General features: G+C 40.8%; 1 protein-coding gene across 2 annotated transcripts in view; it reads left to right on the top strand.

Moving 5' to 3' along the window:
- Positions 1-15,752, top strand: part of ATP8B1 (ATPase phospholipid transporting 8B1) — a 113,758-nt gene that overhangs the window by 71,698 nt on the left and 26,308 nt on the right. For both annotated transcript variants that reach the window (XM_033087507.1, XM_033087508.1), the window contains exons 4-15: positions 500-613; positions 2,552-2,650; positions 2,770-2,831; positions 4,918-4,990; positions 5,102-5,172; positions 6,488-6,570; positions 6,690-6,848; positions 7,019-7,107; positions 9,491-9,681; positions 12,162-12,370; positions 13,770-13,813; positions 14,529-14,685. In XM_033087507.1, coding sequence (XP_032943398.1) covers positions 500-613; positions 2,552-2,650; positions 2,770-2,831; positions 4,918-4,990; positions 5,102-5,172; positions 6,488-6,570; positions 6,690-6,848; positions 7,019-7,107; positions 9,491-9,681; positions 12,162-12,370; positions 13,770-13,813; positions 14,529-14,685 — 1,351 coding nt within the window. The remainder of the gene's footprint in view (positions 1-499; positions 614-2,551; positions 2,651-2,769; positions 2,832-4,917; positions 4,991-5,101; positions 5,173-6,487; positions 6,571-6,689; positions 6,849-7,018; positions 7,108-9,490; positions 9,682-12,161; positions 12,371-13,769; positions 13,814-14,528; positions 14,686-15,752) is intronic.

Here is a 15,752-nt window from a genome sequence, read left to right as displayed (position 1 = left end):
CAAAGACTCCATTTCCAAATACGATGATATTCACAGGATCGGGGTTAGGACTGGAGCCTATCTCTTGGGGCACACAGTCCAACCCACGACGGTGTCTTTTCCTCTTTCTTACACGGTAGCCTTCATCCCTCCCCCTTAAATAAAAGTGAGGTTCCTGCTTTGCCGACCATATTGATGCCTCCTTTTGTCCCAGTTTTCTAAGAGGTTCTAAGGGTTCAAGGTTCTGACGGCAGGGCCCATTTGGTCACAGTTGGGTTTGCCAGAGTCTTTTGAGGTGAAATGTCTGCATCTTGATACTGTCTCGGACATAAGCCTCCAAGGAGTCTATTTGAGGCCTGGTTAGAATGAAAGCTTAAAGGAAATCTCAGTATCTTTCTGACTGAGGAATGATGTCCTTGTGTCACTGAAGGCCATAGGACTCAGTGACTTTTGCAGATGTGTGTACATTGTGATAAATGCGTGGTGTGACTTAGAATAACTTTCTTATTTTTTCCAACAGACTAATGCAATTAAAACATACAAGTATAATGCGTTTACCTTTCTACCAATGAATTTGTTTGAGCAGTTTAAGAGAGCAGCCAATTTCTATTTCCTGGTCCTTCTTATCCTACAGGTAATGCCCTTTGATATCTTAAATCTATTTTGAATTATGGTGAGTCAATAACACTTCAGTCATGGGCGCATATAATGTGAATAATCTTGAAAATTTTCCTATTAACATCAGGGTTCTACACATAAGGGAACATGCCTCATCCACAGAACCAGCTCATTCAGTGTTAAATGAATAGGGAAAGAGAGCAAACAGAAATGTTATTTGAAGTCTATTTTTAAAAAAATTTTATACTGATGTGAATGTTAAAACTGGTTTCCCTGAAGTGAATAAAGTTAACATTTTAACTTTGTAAAATTATTTGTACCTTAAAATTAAATCTATTGTTCATGCTTGCCCTTTATTTATTTAGATGACTAATTTCCCCAAGAATATTATTGATTTTTTATTAATATTTTGGTCATAAATTTGAAATTATTTTTATGAACTGGATTTACATTAGAAAAGGCCTATGTTTTTTCTTTAATTGTGGCAAAAAGTTCACTTATCTGCAGAGCATTCATTTGATCCGTTTAGGAACTATTTTTATAATCAAGGGAACTCTACACCCTCTAGTTACCACTTGGAGTATCAACCTTTAGCATCTCATGTGCAGATTACAAAGGCTAGCATATCCACTTGGGTTTTATCCGATTCTTTATATCAAGCATTGGATTTGGAAGACGGTCTTTCTTATCTGCTGGGGTTCACCCAGTAAGGTTTTGTGAAAATGGTAGCATGTGTGTATGTGTGTGGGGGTGGAGGATGCATGGAGTGGAGAGAAAGAGAGGGAGAAATGGATACTCCACAGATTTTGTAGAATATAAAACCTGATGACTTGATAGTACAGGCTGGTCCTGTTATCAAGAGAGACCTTTGAGATAGGCTTGTGTTGAGATAAACACTACAAATCATAAAATGTAGCTATGTGATAAGTAGGCTGCTTTCTCCTTACGTCTAGTAGGAAAAAGAGGAGTTGCATATAATAACAGCAATGTGGGAAATGCTCTTTCTCTCTTCCAACTGCTCCAATTATCTCAAAGTACAGCAATCCACATTAGGGTAACAGTAATAGCCTCAGACAGCCCTTTACTTACATTGTTACTTCACTTATGCTCTGAGTTGAGTATTATCATAACTTCCATTTTGCAGAGAAGAACTAAGGCCTGGCGAGGCGAAGAAACTTGCTCAAAGTCCCATATCCATAAGTGATAGAAATGCGGAGGACTTGAATCCAGGAATTTGACTCTAAAGCTTGTCATTTTAACCAGTACATTATATGCCCCAATGATCAATAGGCTAGTTATGAGAGATCTTTACTAAACTTGCTTCCCAGTCTTTTGTTCCAACTTGGTGGAGGCGGGGCTTCGTGTAAGGCCAGCCTCTTTCTTGGCTGGACCAATAGCAATGACTGTGAGGAAGTACTTTCTTCTAGTGCCCCCAAAGATGCCCACCCAACCACTAGCTTTCTGAGGCAACCACCTACTGCCATCTTTGCCTCCATCAGAGACCCCAGGCTAAGCAACCAGTAACGTAAAGCCTGCTGCTTCACATTAGCACTTGCATGACGTGGTAAGGATTTCCCACACACTCCTCACTGCCCTCTCCCTGTTAATTGTGATTTTCACCAAAAAATTGGAGCAGTTCTCTGTTTTTGGAGCAAGTTCTCTTTTTTAGATGCCATGCTACAAAGCCTCCTCGGCGTCCAGTGAAGGTCACAATGAGACAGTTCCAGAAGCTACTGTCCTCTGTGCTCTGTTCCAGGAGGCCAGAAGCTAGAGAGAGTGTGAGAAGAAGGTTGGCTGGGTGCTTAGATGCCTTTTCTGCAAGCTCTGCAGGATATAGCCTTCAGTGGTGAAGGCGGCTGGACTTCAAATCAGCAAGTTTAGAGTTAGCAGTTAGTCACCCATAGATGAGCTCTGCCTTCATGGACACACACGTATGCCTTTTTGTTTCTGCCAGGCAATCCCTCAGATCACGACCCTGGCATGGTATACCACCCTGGTGCCCTTACTTTTGGTGCTGGGCATCACAGCCATCAAAGATCTGGTGGACGACGTGGTAAGGACTACCCACACTCCTTCCTCCCCCACGGCTACAGTCTCATTCTTTTTAGTTTGGCATTCACACCTTACCTTTTAAGATTATTCGAATAACGTTTCCCCATCTCTCTTCTAAAGGCTCGCCATAAGATGGACAACGAGATCAACAACAGGTCGTGTGAAGTCGTTAAGGATGGCAGGTACTGTGCCTTCCTTAATTGGTCCCCTAGTTACAAGGCTGTCATGTGTAAATATGTAACGTGCAACATACTTAGAGATAACCATTGGAACTTAGAAGTCTATCAACTGCACGTACCCATTCATTGTAAGGCCTTTCTTAACTTACTAAGACTTTGTACTCCCTTTGTGGTCGGAGGCCATCCCCAAATTGGATTATGGGAGGTTGCTGTTTGGGCTGTGTCATCAGCTTTCTTGTGTTTACACAACTCCTTCAGCCCAAATGTGCTGCTCCCATCTCTACTAGTCCCAAACTACTAGTTCAGGGCTCGGCTCAAATGTCTTGACTCTTGACTCTGCCCGAATTCTGCAGTTAGAGTGATTTCTTCTTCACTGCACTTGCAGAGTGTTTGTTCTCATCCTTCTCATTATGATCTGAATGTTATTAGAATTATTCGTCTCACCTTCTCTACCGAACTGTAAGTTTCTTGAGGAGAATGCCCTGGGTGTTTGTTTTTGTGTCCACCAGTGCCTCCAACACATACAAAATGGTCAAGAAATGCTTCAATTACTACAGTCAACTGTGACCCAAGTGCCAACGCACAGACCAGTAATAAGTTGTTTAGCACGGGCCTTGAGGGAGAACTACAAAGTCAAGTGCTGAAAATAGTGACTAAGGCCCAATTCAAAGACTTTCTATGTGTCAACACTGAGGAAAAGAACCTGATTTAAAGCCACACTTTCACTGTGTCTAATTTGAATGTAGAGACGTCAATCTATGAATATGTTTAGATGGCTTTATTTCTCCTCACAAATAATGGATTCTGTTCCAAGGTTGCCTTTCAAGTCCCTTAGAATCACTGTTCTGAAGGGTGGTGAGACTCACAGGTAACCCACAGCACTCTGGCTAACTAGCCTTCAGCCTGGTGAAGAGTAGCTCTGAGTTGCCTTGAATTTGGGGGTCTTGGGTGCATAACGGGCAGGGCTGTGGAGTGGGGTCAAACCCGAGTCAGGACTTGAGCATCAATGGGGCAGGGTGGCGGGGCCTCCTAAGGGGAATGGGCACATCACAGTGGAAGAGTCCAACGGAACGGCCTCTGACACCCACAAAGAGCCATGACAAGAAGGTGTTAACTATTCACTTATCATTTGCAACCCACACGCAAATTGCTAATTTACAATTTTAGAGAGATCCAGATGTAAAGTAACAACGATTTCATTTTTGGAAAGATTAGCAAAATTTTTTTTAAATCCTGGGATTAAGACTTGTGTATTAAATTCTTATAAAATTGGGGAAACTGGGATGTAAGCCTATATTTAAAATGTATTTTAAATCTCCAGGTCTTTTTTTATCCATAAATTCATGGAAGACATAGTAATTGGATTTCTGCCTCCAAAAAACTTAAGCTTTTTAGTTGTTGTAGGTTCATAATGTCTGTTGGAGATAACTTTTCTATATGTGAAAACCTTTAAAACAGACTATATCTGAAAACTTTTTAAAGTGTTGATTTGCTAGAAATTTAGATAGATATTCCTATGCAATTTAATATAGAAGATAGTCACCTTTTTGTTTATTTTACACTTTATCAGTATCCTTATTAGACTTATAAAAGTGACACACACTCATTAAAAAGATAAGGTAAACTTTAAAGTTCCATGAGGTTTCCAGGTGGTCCATGTGGGAGCCATGTGTTCCTGTCCTGGGACCACCTGGGACCTGCAGCCGAGGAGGTGATGGATAACGGAGATGAAAGAGAACAGAAGAGGCAGGAGCACAGGACATGAGCAGAAACAAAAGGGAGAGGCGTGTATCCCCTTGCCACACATTTAAGTAGCTCCCATGAACCGTTCATTACGTGATGTAGGATGGTAAGAACACATCAAAGTTGTCACCATATCATTGCTTCCTTCGGTGGATGATACGATTCTCATAACCACTTCACGTGGTTACATCATCAAATGGCTGAACTTTTAGTGGAACTTTTCCCTAAAGCTTATGTGTGATTTACGTGTTTTCCCAGAATCTTGGGCTTCCTGAAAGAATAATCCCAAATCTCTTGCCAGTCAGTTTTTAAAATCCAAGAAACTGTCTTTGTTTTTAATGTTTAGATTCAAAATTGCCAAGTGGAAGGAGATTCAAGTTGGAGATGTTATTCGTCTGAAGAAAAATGATTTTGTTCCAGTAAGTGAACACACTAGCCTCTCTCGTTCCTTTTTTCCCCATCTGACCTGAAGCTCAGTTTTGCCTTGGGGGTGGGATCTGTGTGTCATTGGTGTTTTTTGTTTCCAACAGGCTGATATCCTGCTTCTGTCCAGCTCTGAACCTAACAGCCTCTGCTATGTCGAAACGGCTGAACTGGATGGGTGAGTGGGTGTTAGCTGGACCTGTCTTAAAGCTGACCTTGGAAGGCACGTTCATTGCATTGAAGCCATGCTCTCTGGACAAGAAGACCTGAGAGCCGGCCTTGCCTCTACTATTTGTGTTCTGTCCGGCTGTGCCTTAATCCACCAACCTCTCTTTCTATTCCACCTGTAAAGTGGTGCCCTCAAACCTGCCTTTCTCTCTCCCACCTTTCAGAGAAGGTAAAGGATTGGTGGCAGAATGTATGTCTGAACCCTCTGTAAACTGCCGAGTCCAGGCACATATCAATGACTATTAGCATAATCTTTAGCGAAAAAGGCAAAGATTTTTAAAGTCTTTGCCAATAGACAGTTTTGAACTCTCCTTTTGATTATTATGCTCCCTTTTGAAAGAGAGTAAAGTTCTGGTTTTTGACCAGTTTTCAATACGTTTATTGAGTGCCTACTTAGTTACATTAGCTTTATGGGTTACCGCATTTAATGTCTTTGACAACTGTATATGACAAATATTATTACCTCAACATTACACGTCAGGAGACTGAGGCACAGGAGGTGACGTAGCCTGCCCGAGGTCACAGAGTAAGTGGCAGAGTTGGGACACCACTCCCCCTTGTGCTCCTCTCAAGGCTAGTGCTGTATTTTCCACTCTGACATAAACACCTTCTCTCACACCTTAGCTATGCATAAGCTTCTTTATGGAGAGCTGAATCATCTGAGTAATACCCAGGTCTTCCTTTGTTCTAGAAATCAATCGGTTGATTGTTCGGTCTTAACTATAAAACAGCTATTATCCCCATGTGTGAGAATAATGAGTGGGTGGGACATGCCAAATATTGGGGGTAAGGTTTACCACCTCCTTTCTCAGAACTATCTTTTCAAAGATATGGGATCCAGTTATTCATTCTGAAAAACAGTAAGTTGATAGGGTTTAGATACTTTCTGTAACAAATATGTTTTGTAGAATCATCTTAGTGTGATTAAATATTAAAGCTAAGTTTTTAAACAGCAGCTTTGATAGTCTAAGCTGGTGGTTAAGAGTTAAGGTAAAAGGAGGAAGGGAAGTTTCGGGGTGCCTCTGACCAGCAGGAATGGCCCAAAATAACAAACAGCAGAGGCGACCAACATTCCCCAAGTTGGGAGTTTTTCTCTAGTTCAGGGGATAACCTCCTCCAAACCTGAAGTTTAAAGGTGAGCAGAAAGTTTGAAAATAGAAAAAGCTAATTATTTAGGAGGCTCAATGTTATTTTGTACAATTTTCTTTATATTCCCTTTCAAACTCCAAAGTTTATTCATTCTTTTTTTCTCTCTCTCTCTTTAGAGAAACCAATTTAAAGTTCAAAATGGCACTTGAAATCACACACCAATATCTCCAAAAAGAAAATTCATTGGCAACATTTGATGGTTTGTGCAAACACATCTTACTTTGTTTTAAATTTTAGTTGCTCGATTCAGTCCCTGTTAATTAAAAACAGAAAATTTTTCATATGTGAGTACTTATGTGAATCATATCTCTTTTAAAGGCTTTGTTGAATGTGAAGAGCCCAATAACCGGCTAGATAAGTTTACAGGAACACTATTTTGGAGAAGCACAAGTTTTTCTTTGGATGCTGATAAAATTTTGTTACGTGGCTGTGTTATTAGGAACACCGAGTTCTGCCATGGATTGGTCATTTTTGCAGGTACTTTCAGAGTTTCTTGGGAAATTGATCTGGTAGGCGCTTTCAAGATTTAAAGGAGGGGATTCCTTTTCTGTTCTTCCTCCATCGAAACCAAAAGAAGAGTAATTTTACTGATATGCCAGTGAATTGACTTTCCCAATTGTTGATTGCATTGAATTTTCCACTTTTAGGTGCTGACTCTAAAATAATGAGGAATAGTGGGAAAACCAGATTTAAAAGAACTAAAATTGATTACTTGATGAACTACATGGTTTATACGGTATTTATTTTCTTTTTCCATTGATGAGAGGCTAGATTGCTGTCTCTTGCTCTACTTTTATTGTATGTTTTTCTAATGCAAGGAAATCTTACTTTTGTAGGCCAGGTACAAAAATACATGAGGCACTTCAAGGTTGGATCGGGGGAAAGAGGATTTCCTCACTTTTTCTCAGAATTGCCACACTTCTAATAGGAGAATTCCCTTGGGAATGGAGATTCCAGTTGTAGGGTGCCCTAGATGATTATTTCGATGACTGGAGTGGCCATTTGGGAAACCAGGGGGCCCTAAATAAATTAGTGGGGCTGGGCTCCTGAAGTCCAGGTAGGGTTGATTTTACTGCTCTTAGTTTCCCATAGGGGTAGTGCTCGTAAGAGCTAACTTTCCAAATATATGGTGATGGAAGGAGAACTGACTCTGGGTGGTGAACACACAATGGGATTTATAGATGATGTATTACAGAATTGTACACCTGAAATCTATGTAACTTTACTAATAATTGTCACCCCAATAAACTTTAATTATAAAAAAAGAGGCTAACTTTTCCCCCCAATATATACTGTATAAGTCCAAATATAAGGCAAGCCTAAAATGAAGTTGTGTTGAGGGGTCCCCAAGACCACCCCCAGGTTTGATGACTCACTAGGAGAATTGCCAGAATTCAGCGTCTAGTTGTACTCATAGTTATGACATATTGTAATTTATTACAAAGCAAGATCAGCAAAGGCAAAAGGCTCATGGGACAAAGTCTGGAGGAAACCAGACACAAGCTGCCAAGAGTCCTCTCCCAGTTGAGTCTCACACACACAAGACACACGAATTCCCCAAGCAACAATTTGTGACAGCCCATGTGAAATGTTTGCTCTACAAGAGAAGCTCATTAGAGACTCAATGCCCGGTGTTTCTGTTTTTCATTTTTCAATTACAGTTGACATTCATTATTATACTAGTTATAGGTGTACAGCATGGCGGTTAGACATTTATATAATTTATGACGTGATCCCTCCCGATAAGTCTAGTACCCACTTGACACCATATATAGTTATTACAATATTATTGACTATATTCCCTGTGCTGTACTTTACATCCCTATGACTGTTTTAACTGCCCATTTTTACTTAATCCCTTCACCTTTTTCACGCTGCCTCACTCATCTAATGCCTGGGGTTTTATTGGGGTCTGGTCATGTGGGCACCATCTGCCTGGCATGACCAAAAGTCCAGATCCTCCCCAAAGGAATGTGGGTGATCAGCAAGTTTCACACAAACAGATATAGTGAGCCATTCTTATCAGAGAATAAGAAATAAGGAATCAGGAAACTGTCCCAAAATCTTAAGTTCCCAGATGTCCCTAAGCTTTCAAGCAGGCCTTCTAAGGATCACAGCCTCAGGTCTGCTATGTTAACCCTTGTGCACATAGGGTGGTCCCAAATATTAAGCCATCTTCCAATTTCCCAAAGAGAATTAGTTGTTTTCCACGTATGTAGTTTAATTTGAATATATAAACTTTTAGGAAATACATAATACGGTACTTTAACTACATATACATATTTAAAATCATATAAAAGTAATAATTTAAGAAACAATTCTTTTTTTCCCCTGCTCTCACATTTCATGAAAACTTTATTTGAATTTTTCATGTGCATCTTCCGTGTCATTGTCATGGCTGTGGCCAGAGCCCTTACAGGTCCATTGTTTCTCCTTCTGTGCCCATTTGTTTTGAGATGCGACACTTTTGGAATCTGTGTCCAGAAATTTAAATCTGCCCCTGGAAATTTTATGACTACCCCCAAATACCCAAATGCTACTAGGGCAGTTGACTACTTTTTTATTCATCCCTTAAGTATATAATCATAATTTCTACAACAACTTACTATATTGCTTCTTAAATGATCTTAAACCTTAAGCGATCATTAAATCTTCAGGCATAATTACCCATATCTAGGTGAAATTTTGTCGCCTTCTTGAAATCATTTCCATCAAACATTATCTAGAAGCATCCCATTAAACATTGTTTGAAATTGTCTTATACTCAGGTATCTTCCCCAGACAGTATGTTATTGTTCAAAGTATAACTGACAGAATGCCGTGTGTTATGAGGGTGTTTAAGGATTTGAATATAAAACACTGTCTTTTCTTCTGAGAGGTAACTTTGGAATAAAACCTCACCTCATACGCGGAATGTAGGATAAATCAGTCAGTCCATCATAGACATCAAATAGACTTTCAAAGCATTCTTATGGCACTGTTTTTCTTTGAAATGTGTTGTTTTATAACTACTAAATTATAACCATGTAAAGCATTGAGTAAGGTCAATTAGCATCTATGAGATGCGTGGGGAGGGACAGCCTTCTTCAGCATACACTTACATGTTGTATGTCTTCTAGATCTTTGTGGTCCTTAGCCTGCTTTCTGCTGGTCTTGCCATTGGCCATGCTTACTGGGAAGCTCAAGTTGGCAATTATTCTTGGTACCTCTATGATGGAGAAGACTCTACTCCCTCCTACCGTGGATTCCTAAATTTCTGGGGCTACATAATTGTTCTAAACACCATGGTGCCCATCTCTCTCTATGTCAGGTAAGGCTGGCTACACTTTGGCCTTTTGCTTTAAGGGAAGATTGCAGTACATTTTTACAACCGAGCGCCTTCCTTTCTAGGAGTAATTGTTTCAAAGGTCATAAGGAAGAAGTCAGAAAATAACTTTCATTTTAGAATTGGGGGTCATAGAGGGGAAAGAAGTTAATACTGAGCGTCTGCTTGGTGCCAGGCACAGTATCTTCTATCTTAACTTCTTTACAGATAAGACTATAGGAGTTCAGAGATCAAACGCTACCCCTGTAGTCACTCGCTTGGTAAGATTCCTTCTCTGTGAGCTCCAAAACCCAAGCTTCAGTAAGAGCCTGGGAGAAGGTGAAGATTTAGTTGTTTGCTTTTCAAGAGCCTTACTAACCTCTTGTCTGCCTCTAACTTATTACCATCTCTCACACCCATTCCTTGTAAAACTCACTGGGCTTCCTGGCTACTACCTCCCAATGGGGATGTCACTCTCCCAGCCCCGCTTCCTCCTCTCAAAAGGTTCTGTTTCTCGTCTCAGTCTCAGTCACAACCACAATAAGAGAGTCAGAGTCATGTCTCTGACAAATGGTATTATCCTTGTTTTGTAATATTTCTTCCTTTGTTTACATTTTTTTCCTTTAATACCAATTCACTGTCACTGTTCAATTGGATTTTAGAACTTTGGGAGAGGGATTGTGCCTTGAAGTATATTCAACAGCCAGAGTCTGCTCTTAGTTTCAGTAAGTAATAGCCCAGAAGAGTACAAGGTCACATACATGCTTGTAATTAGAAGCATTCATTTTATTTTAATTTTATTACCTGTGCATTTATTTTCTTTTTAATTTTATTACATGTAGTTACTATTGTTCTTTTTTAACATGAAATAAAGGCCTGGGGAGCCATCTGTTTGCAGGTACTTTTAGAAAAACTGAAGATGAGTTTTCCCTTTGTCAAGGGAACTTGCACATAGATTATTTTTTTCTAAAACTGCAAATATATTTTATAAAATAAACTGTGTATGTAGTTTGGGGTTTAAAAAAACTCATGTGACTAACATGATTGCTTTATTTCTCTTGGAAAATAAAGGTCCTTTTAAAGAATTAGTCGGATCAGGTCATTTCAGATAGCATCTGTGCTTTGTTTTCAATCCTACAGTAGCTTTCAGTCTCATTCAGAATAAACTCATTGAGGCCGCACTATGACCCACAAGGCCCAGTGTGATCTGGGGCTCTGCCCTCCTCCACCCCTGACCAAAATCTCCAGCACCTGCCAGGGCTCCTGCCTCTCTAGCCTCCTCGATACTTTCAGTGGTGCCAGTTCTTGCCGCAGAACCTTCGTACCTGCTCTTATCTCTGCCTGGAACATTCTTCCCTCCATATCTACATAGCTGCTCTTTTATTTCCTTCAGGGCTCTGCTCAAACACCACCTTACAACCTTGGCCTTTCCTGACCCACTCTATCTTAAATATCACTTCCATTCCTGGTTGGTCTCCATGTCCCCTTACCCTGCTTTGATTTTCTGCAGAGAATTCTCACTACCTGATACATACATATATATATATATATATATATATATATATATATATATATATACACACACACACATCTATATATACGTATATATGTGTGTGTGTGTGTGTGTGTGTGTGTGTGTATAATTTACTGGTTTATTTATTGTTCTGATTCTAGTAGAAGGTAACCTGCCTGAGAGTAGGGATTTTGCCTGTTTTATTTACTGATGTGCTCCCTTTACCTAAAAATGGTGCCTGGCACATAGTAGGTACTCAGGGAGTATTTATGGGAGGAGGGAAGGAAGGAGGTATCCCCCCATCCGTTTAACTTGTTATAACTCATCCTTTGCCCACTTAATAGTTATTGGATATGTAAACAGTTTCCTTATAACCGGGATATATTTAATCACTTATCGTTTTAAAATGAGATGATCCTCTTAGAATATCTTATTTTGGAATTATATAACCTTATAAGAATTTAGAAAAATGCTAAATGATTTTTTACAATGTGGAATCACGATTTAAGGGTTATTTGCCGAAAGCCCTTCCCTACTCAAGAGCACAAGGGGTCTGTAGCCTAGGGGACCCTCACTCTTTTGGCACTACAATCAGGGCAGAGGTGAACATGGCCATTCCAGGTGTCCCCGGGTGTGATGGAGAATGAGAGAAGAGAGAGTAGGGATTGCCACATCAGGCGTTGTACCTGCAGTGCTACCATGCCACCTGTCCCACTGGGCTGTGTGTTTATAATGGGGCACCATGGCCGTGGCTGGATGTGCTCAGGAGTGAGTGGGAAATTACATCGAACAGGGTGCTTTGGCCCTAAAGCTAGAGTAAAATGTGTTTAGTTAGGACAACATAGAGGCTGGGCACCTGGCTTGCGTCTTTGTAGATAAGCAATTCGCTCCTCTAAGCATAAATGAGGATAAAATCCACTACCCGCCACTTATGTCTGAGAACTTTACTGAGCATAATCTTTTGTTTTCCTAGCGTGGAAGTGATCCGTCTTGGACAGAGTTACTTCATCAACTGGGACCTGCAGATGTACTACCCTGAGAAGGACACACCCGCAAAGGCGAGAACCACCACGCTGAATGAGCAGCTGGGGCAGATCCATTACATTTTCTCTGATAAGACGGGGACACTCACACAAAATATCATGACCTTTAAAAAGTGCTGCATCAACGGACAAGTATATGGTGAGCGGAAGCCATTATTCGGTCCCTGGGCATATGTGCCCGGAGCCTGCCTTCCCGGGACTGCTAGTACCACTCCCAGTACTGAGCCCTGTGGTCGCCTTGGGCTGAGTTCTGAAGCAGTGTCACTGGTGGCAGTGGAAACACATGATGGGAGAGGTTAGCAGTCAGACATAGGCACACAGTCCTCGAAAAATGAAACTTAACATGACCACGTGATCCAGCAATCCTGCTTCTGGGTGTATACCCAAAAGAACTGAAAGCGGGGACTCAAAGAGATGTGCCTGTGTGTTCACAGGCACATTATTTACAACAGCTAAAGGGTTCGGGCAGCCCAAGTGTCCATCGATGGATGGAAGGATAAAGAAAATGTGCTATATATACACAATGGAAGATTATTTAGTCTTAAAAAGGAAGGAAATTCTGGGATGGATGGGAATTCTGGAAATTCTATAACGTGGAAGAACCTTGAGGACATTATGCTAAGTGAAACAAGCTAGTCCCAAAAGCACAAATACTCGTTGATTCCACTTGTGTGAGGTATCTAGAACAGTCAAATTTATAGAGGCAGAAAGGAGAATGATGGTTGCCGGGGGCTTAGGGGAGGGGGCAGTGGGGAGTTACTGTGTAATGAGAACTGAGTTTCCGTTTTACCAGATGAAGAGCTGTGCGGATGGATGGTGGTGATGGCTGCACAACAGTGTGATTGCCACTTAATGCCACTGAACTAACTGTACACTTACAAATGGTTAAAATGGTCAATTTTATGTCATGTATATTTTGCCACAATTATTTTTTAAGTTGATTTCCATCCTAATATTCTGTAATGTGCTGTATATTTATAAAAATTTTAAGGCTAAGGCTGTGTTCAATTGGAGTGCTCTAATTTTTAAATAAAGACTTAATGTAATTTTGTAAAACCATGAGAACACCATATGCCTTCCACTGGTCGAAAACCTTCGACTGTTTTCACATAAGAAGCATGTGGGAGGAAGGTGGGACACTGGGGAGTTGAGGAAGTGGTTCTCCCGCGGCCGTGCCTTCTGAGCTGGGGTAGCTGAAACCCTTCAGTGGACACGATCCTGGCCCCGAGAGGAGATTCTAGTACACGGGAACGTATATCTGTCTGAAACTCTAGACCAGGAGTCAGCACACTTCTGTAAAGAGCCAGATAGCAAATAGCTTAGCCTTCACAGGCCATCGAGGGACTGTATCAAATAGTCTTCATTGTTGTATTTTTGCTTGTTGTTTTATAATTTTTGGAAAGTGTAAACACCATTCTTAACTCGAGGGCTGTCCAGAAACATTCTGTACAACCACCACCGTAGACCCAAAGCAAGAGGAGGAGAGACCTCTGGACACAGGTGGAGACTCAACTTGTTTTGTCCTGTTTCTTTCTCAGGAGACAATCGGGATGCTTCTCAGCACAATCATAGCAAAATAGAGGTGAGTCCTTTAATGTAATGAATTGTTGGGGCTGTGTTTTAGATTCCTAGGGCTGCTATAACGAATTACCACAAATTGGGTGGCTTAAGACAACAGAAATTATTCTCTCACAGCCCTAGAGGCCAGAAAGCTGAAATCAAAGTTGTCAGCAGGGTCGTGCTCCCTCTGAAGGCTCTAGGGAAGAATCCTTCCTTGCCTCTTCCAGATTCTGGTGGTTGCGTGCAGTCCTTGGTGTTCCTTGGCTTATAGATGCAACACTCAAATGTCTGCCTCTGTTGTCATATGGTGTTCTCCTTGTGTGTGTGTGTCCAAATTTCTCTACTTTTATAAAGGTCATTAGATTAGGGCCCATCCCAATCCAGTATAACCTCTTCTTAACTTGATTACATCTGCAGAGATCTTGTTTCCAAATAAGGTCATTCCCAGGTACCAGGGGTTAGGACTTCAGCGTATCTTTTTTGGGGGGGTGAAGAGGTGGGAGAGGGGGACACAATTCAACCCACGACAGGGTGTCTTTTTGTCTTAAGACACGTGTGAGCCTTTTGACAGTTAAGAATGTGTTAAAATCCTACAGTGATTTTTGCGTCAAGTCTTGACGCAAAAGTTTCATATCATTTGCTAAGAAAAGTTTCGAAGAAAAGTTCATATCATTTGCTAAGCCCAAGTTGTTGTTTTTTTTTAAACCACATTTTCTTTTCCTTTTCCACTTCTTTAGGAAGTTGATTTTAGCTGGAATATATATGCTGATGGGAAGTTTGAGTTTCATGACCATTATCTCATTGAGCAAATCCAGTCAGGGAAAGAGCCGGAAGTGCGACAGTTCTTCTTCCTGCTTGCAGCTTGTCACACGGTCATGGTGGACAGAATTGATGGTGAGTGCTCTTCTCGCACCTCGGACACTGGAGACCATTTTTTTAGTGTACAGGTAACTTGTGCCTTGAGATTCAAATGCATATCAAGGAATATGCAGGACAGGTTGGTCTCACTTTCACTCAAGCAATGAATACTTGTGAGTACCTGCCACTAAGTAGATGGGGTAACAAAGCATGAAACAAGGTCGTGGCCTCTGAAAATTTACATCATCTCCACAGCTATAGCTCCAGCTGTGTTTATCACTCTGTAAATAAAGTCTTATCACTGAAAGAAATCTTATCACCTCTTGACTTATAATAGAAGAATCAAAATCTTCCCACTGTATCATTACTTGACATTTATTGAGAGTGAAGAGTCAAACCTTATCTGGATCGTAAGTGGAGTTTAAACTTGGACCATCTTTTCTACAAGATACTTTCTGAGATAAACTTTTATTTCCTGGATTCAGATCTGTCTAGTGTTTGAAATAATACCAGCCAAAGCCAAGGCCTCCTTCGGGTGACTTTCTCATTTGCAGAAGCAGAATTATGTGCATTTGCATGGGAACAAGCAAACGTGACTTGTAGACTCCTTTGCAGAATTCTTAAATGCAGTTTGTGCAGTTTGTCCAGTGTCAGTGAAAGCTACTCCTTTCCTCACATGTGAACATAATGACAAATTATATAAATAGACATATACATTGTAGAAAGAGCAAAAATAATTCTGTTGGCATGCTTCTATATATGAAGGTCCCTCTGTTTCTGATCCTGAAGTTTCATGTGCAATACATTTTCAACTCCAGAGAAGGGATATGCATAAACACGAAGTGTGTAGAAGCTGTGTGTGATATCTTGCAGCAGGTTTCAAAGGAACCCATTCTCCAAGGATGAATCTAATAGTGCAATAAAGCAAGATAACAGCAGAATTCAAATTGGGGTCGATTCATGGAAAGGGCTGATAGCTGGCAAAGTGGGGAAGATAGAAAGGGATCATACTCGGTCACCAATGACCGAAGCAGAGGTCAAAGGCTCTCTGACTCGCCAAGCACATTTTACTCATCCAATAAGGAGCAAGGAGGATCTCTTTA

The sequence above is a fragment of the Rhinolophus ferrumequinum genome, chromosome 19, assembly GCF_004115265.2.
Source record: "Rhinolophus ferrumequinum isolate MPI-CBG mRhiFer1 chromosome 19, mRhiFer1_v1.p, whole genome shotgun sequence".
NCBI classification, from domain to species: Eukaryota; Metazoa; Chordata; class Mammalia; order Chiroptera; family Rhinolophidae; genus Rhinolophus; species Rhinolophus ferrumequinum.
Note: the sequence above shows the minus strand (reverse complement) of the source record. Positions and strands in the feature narration are given on the sequence as shown.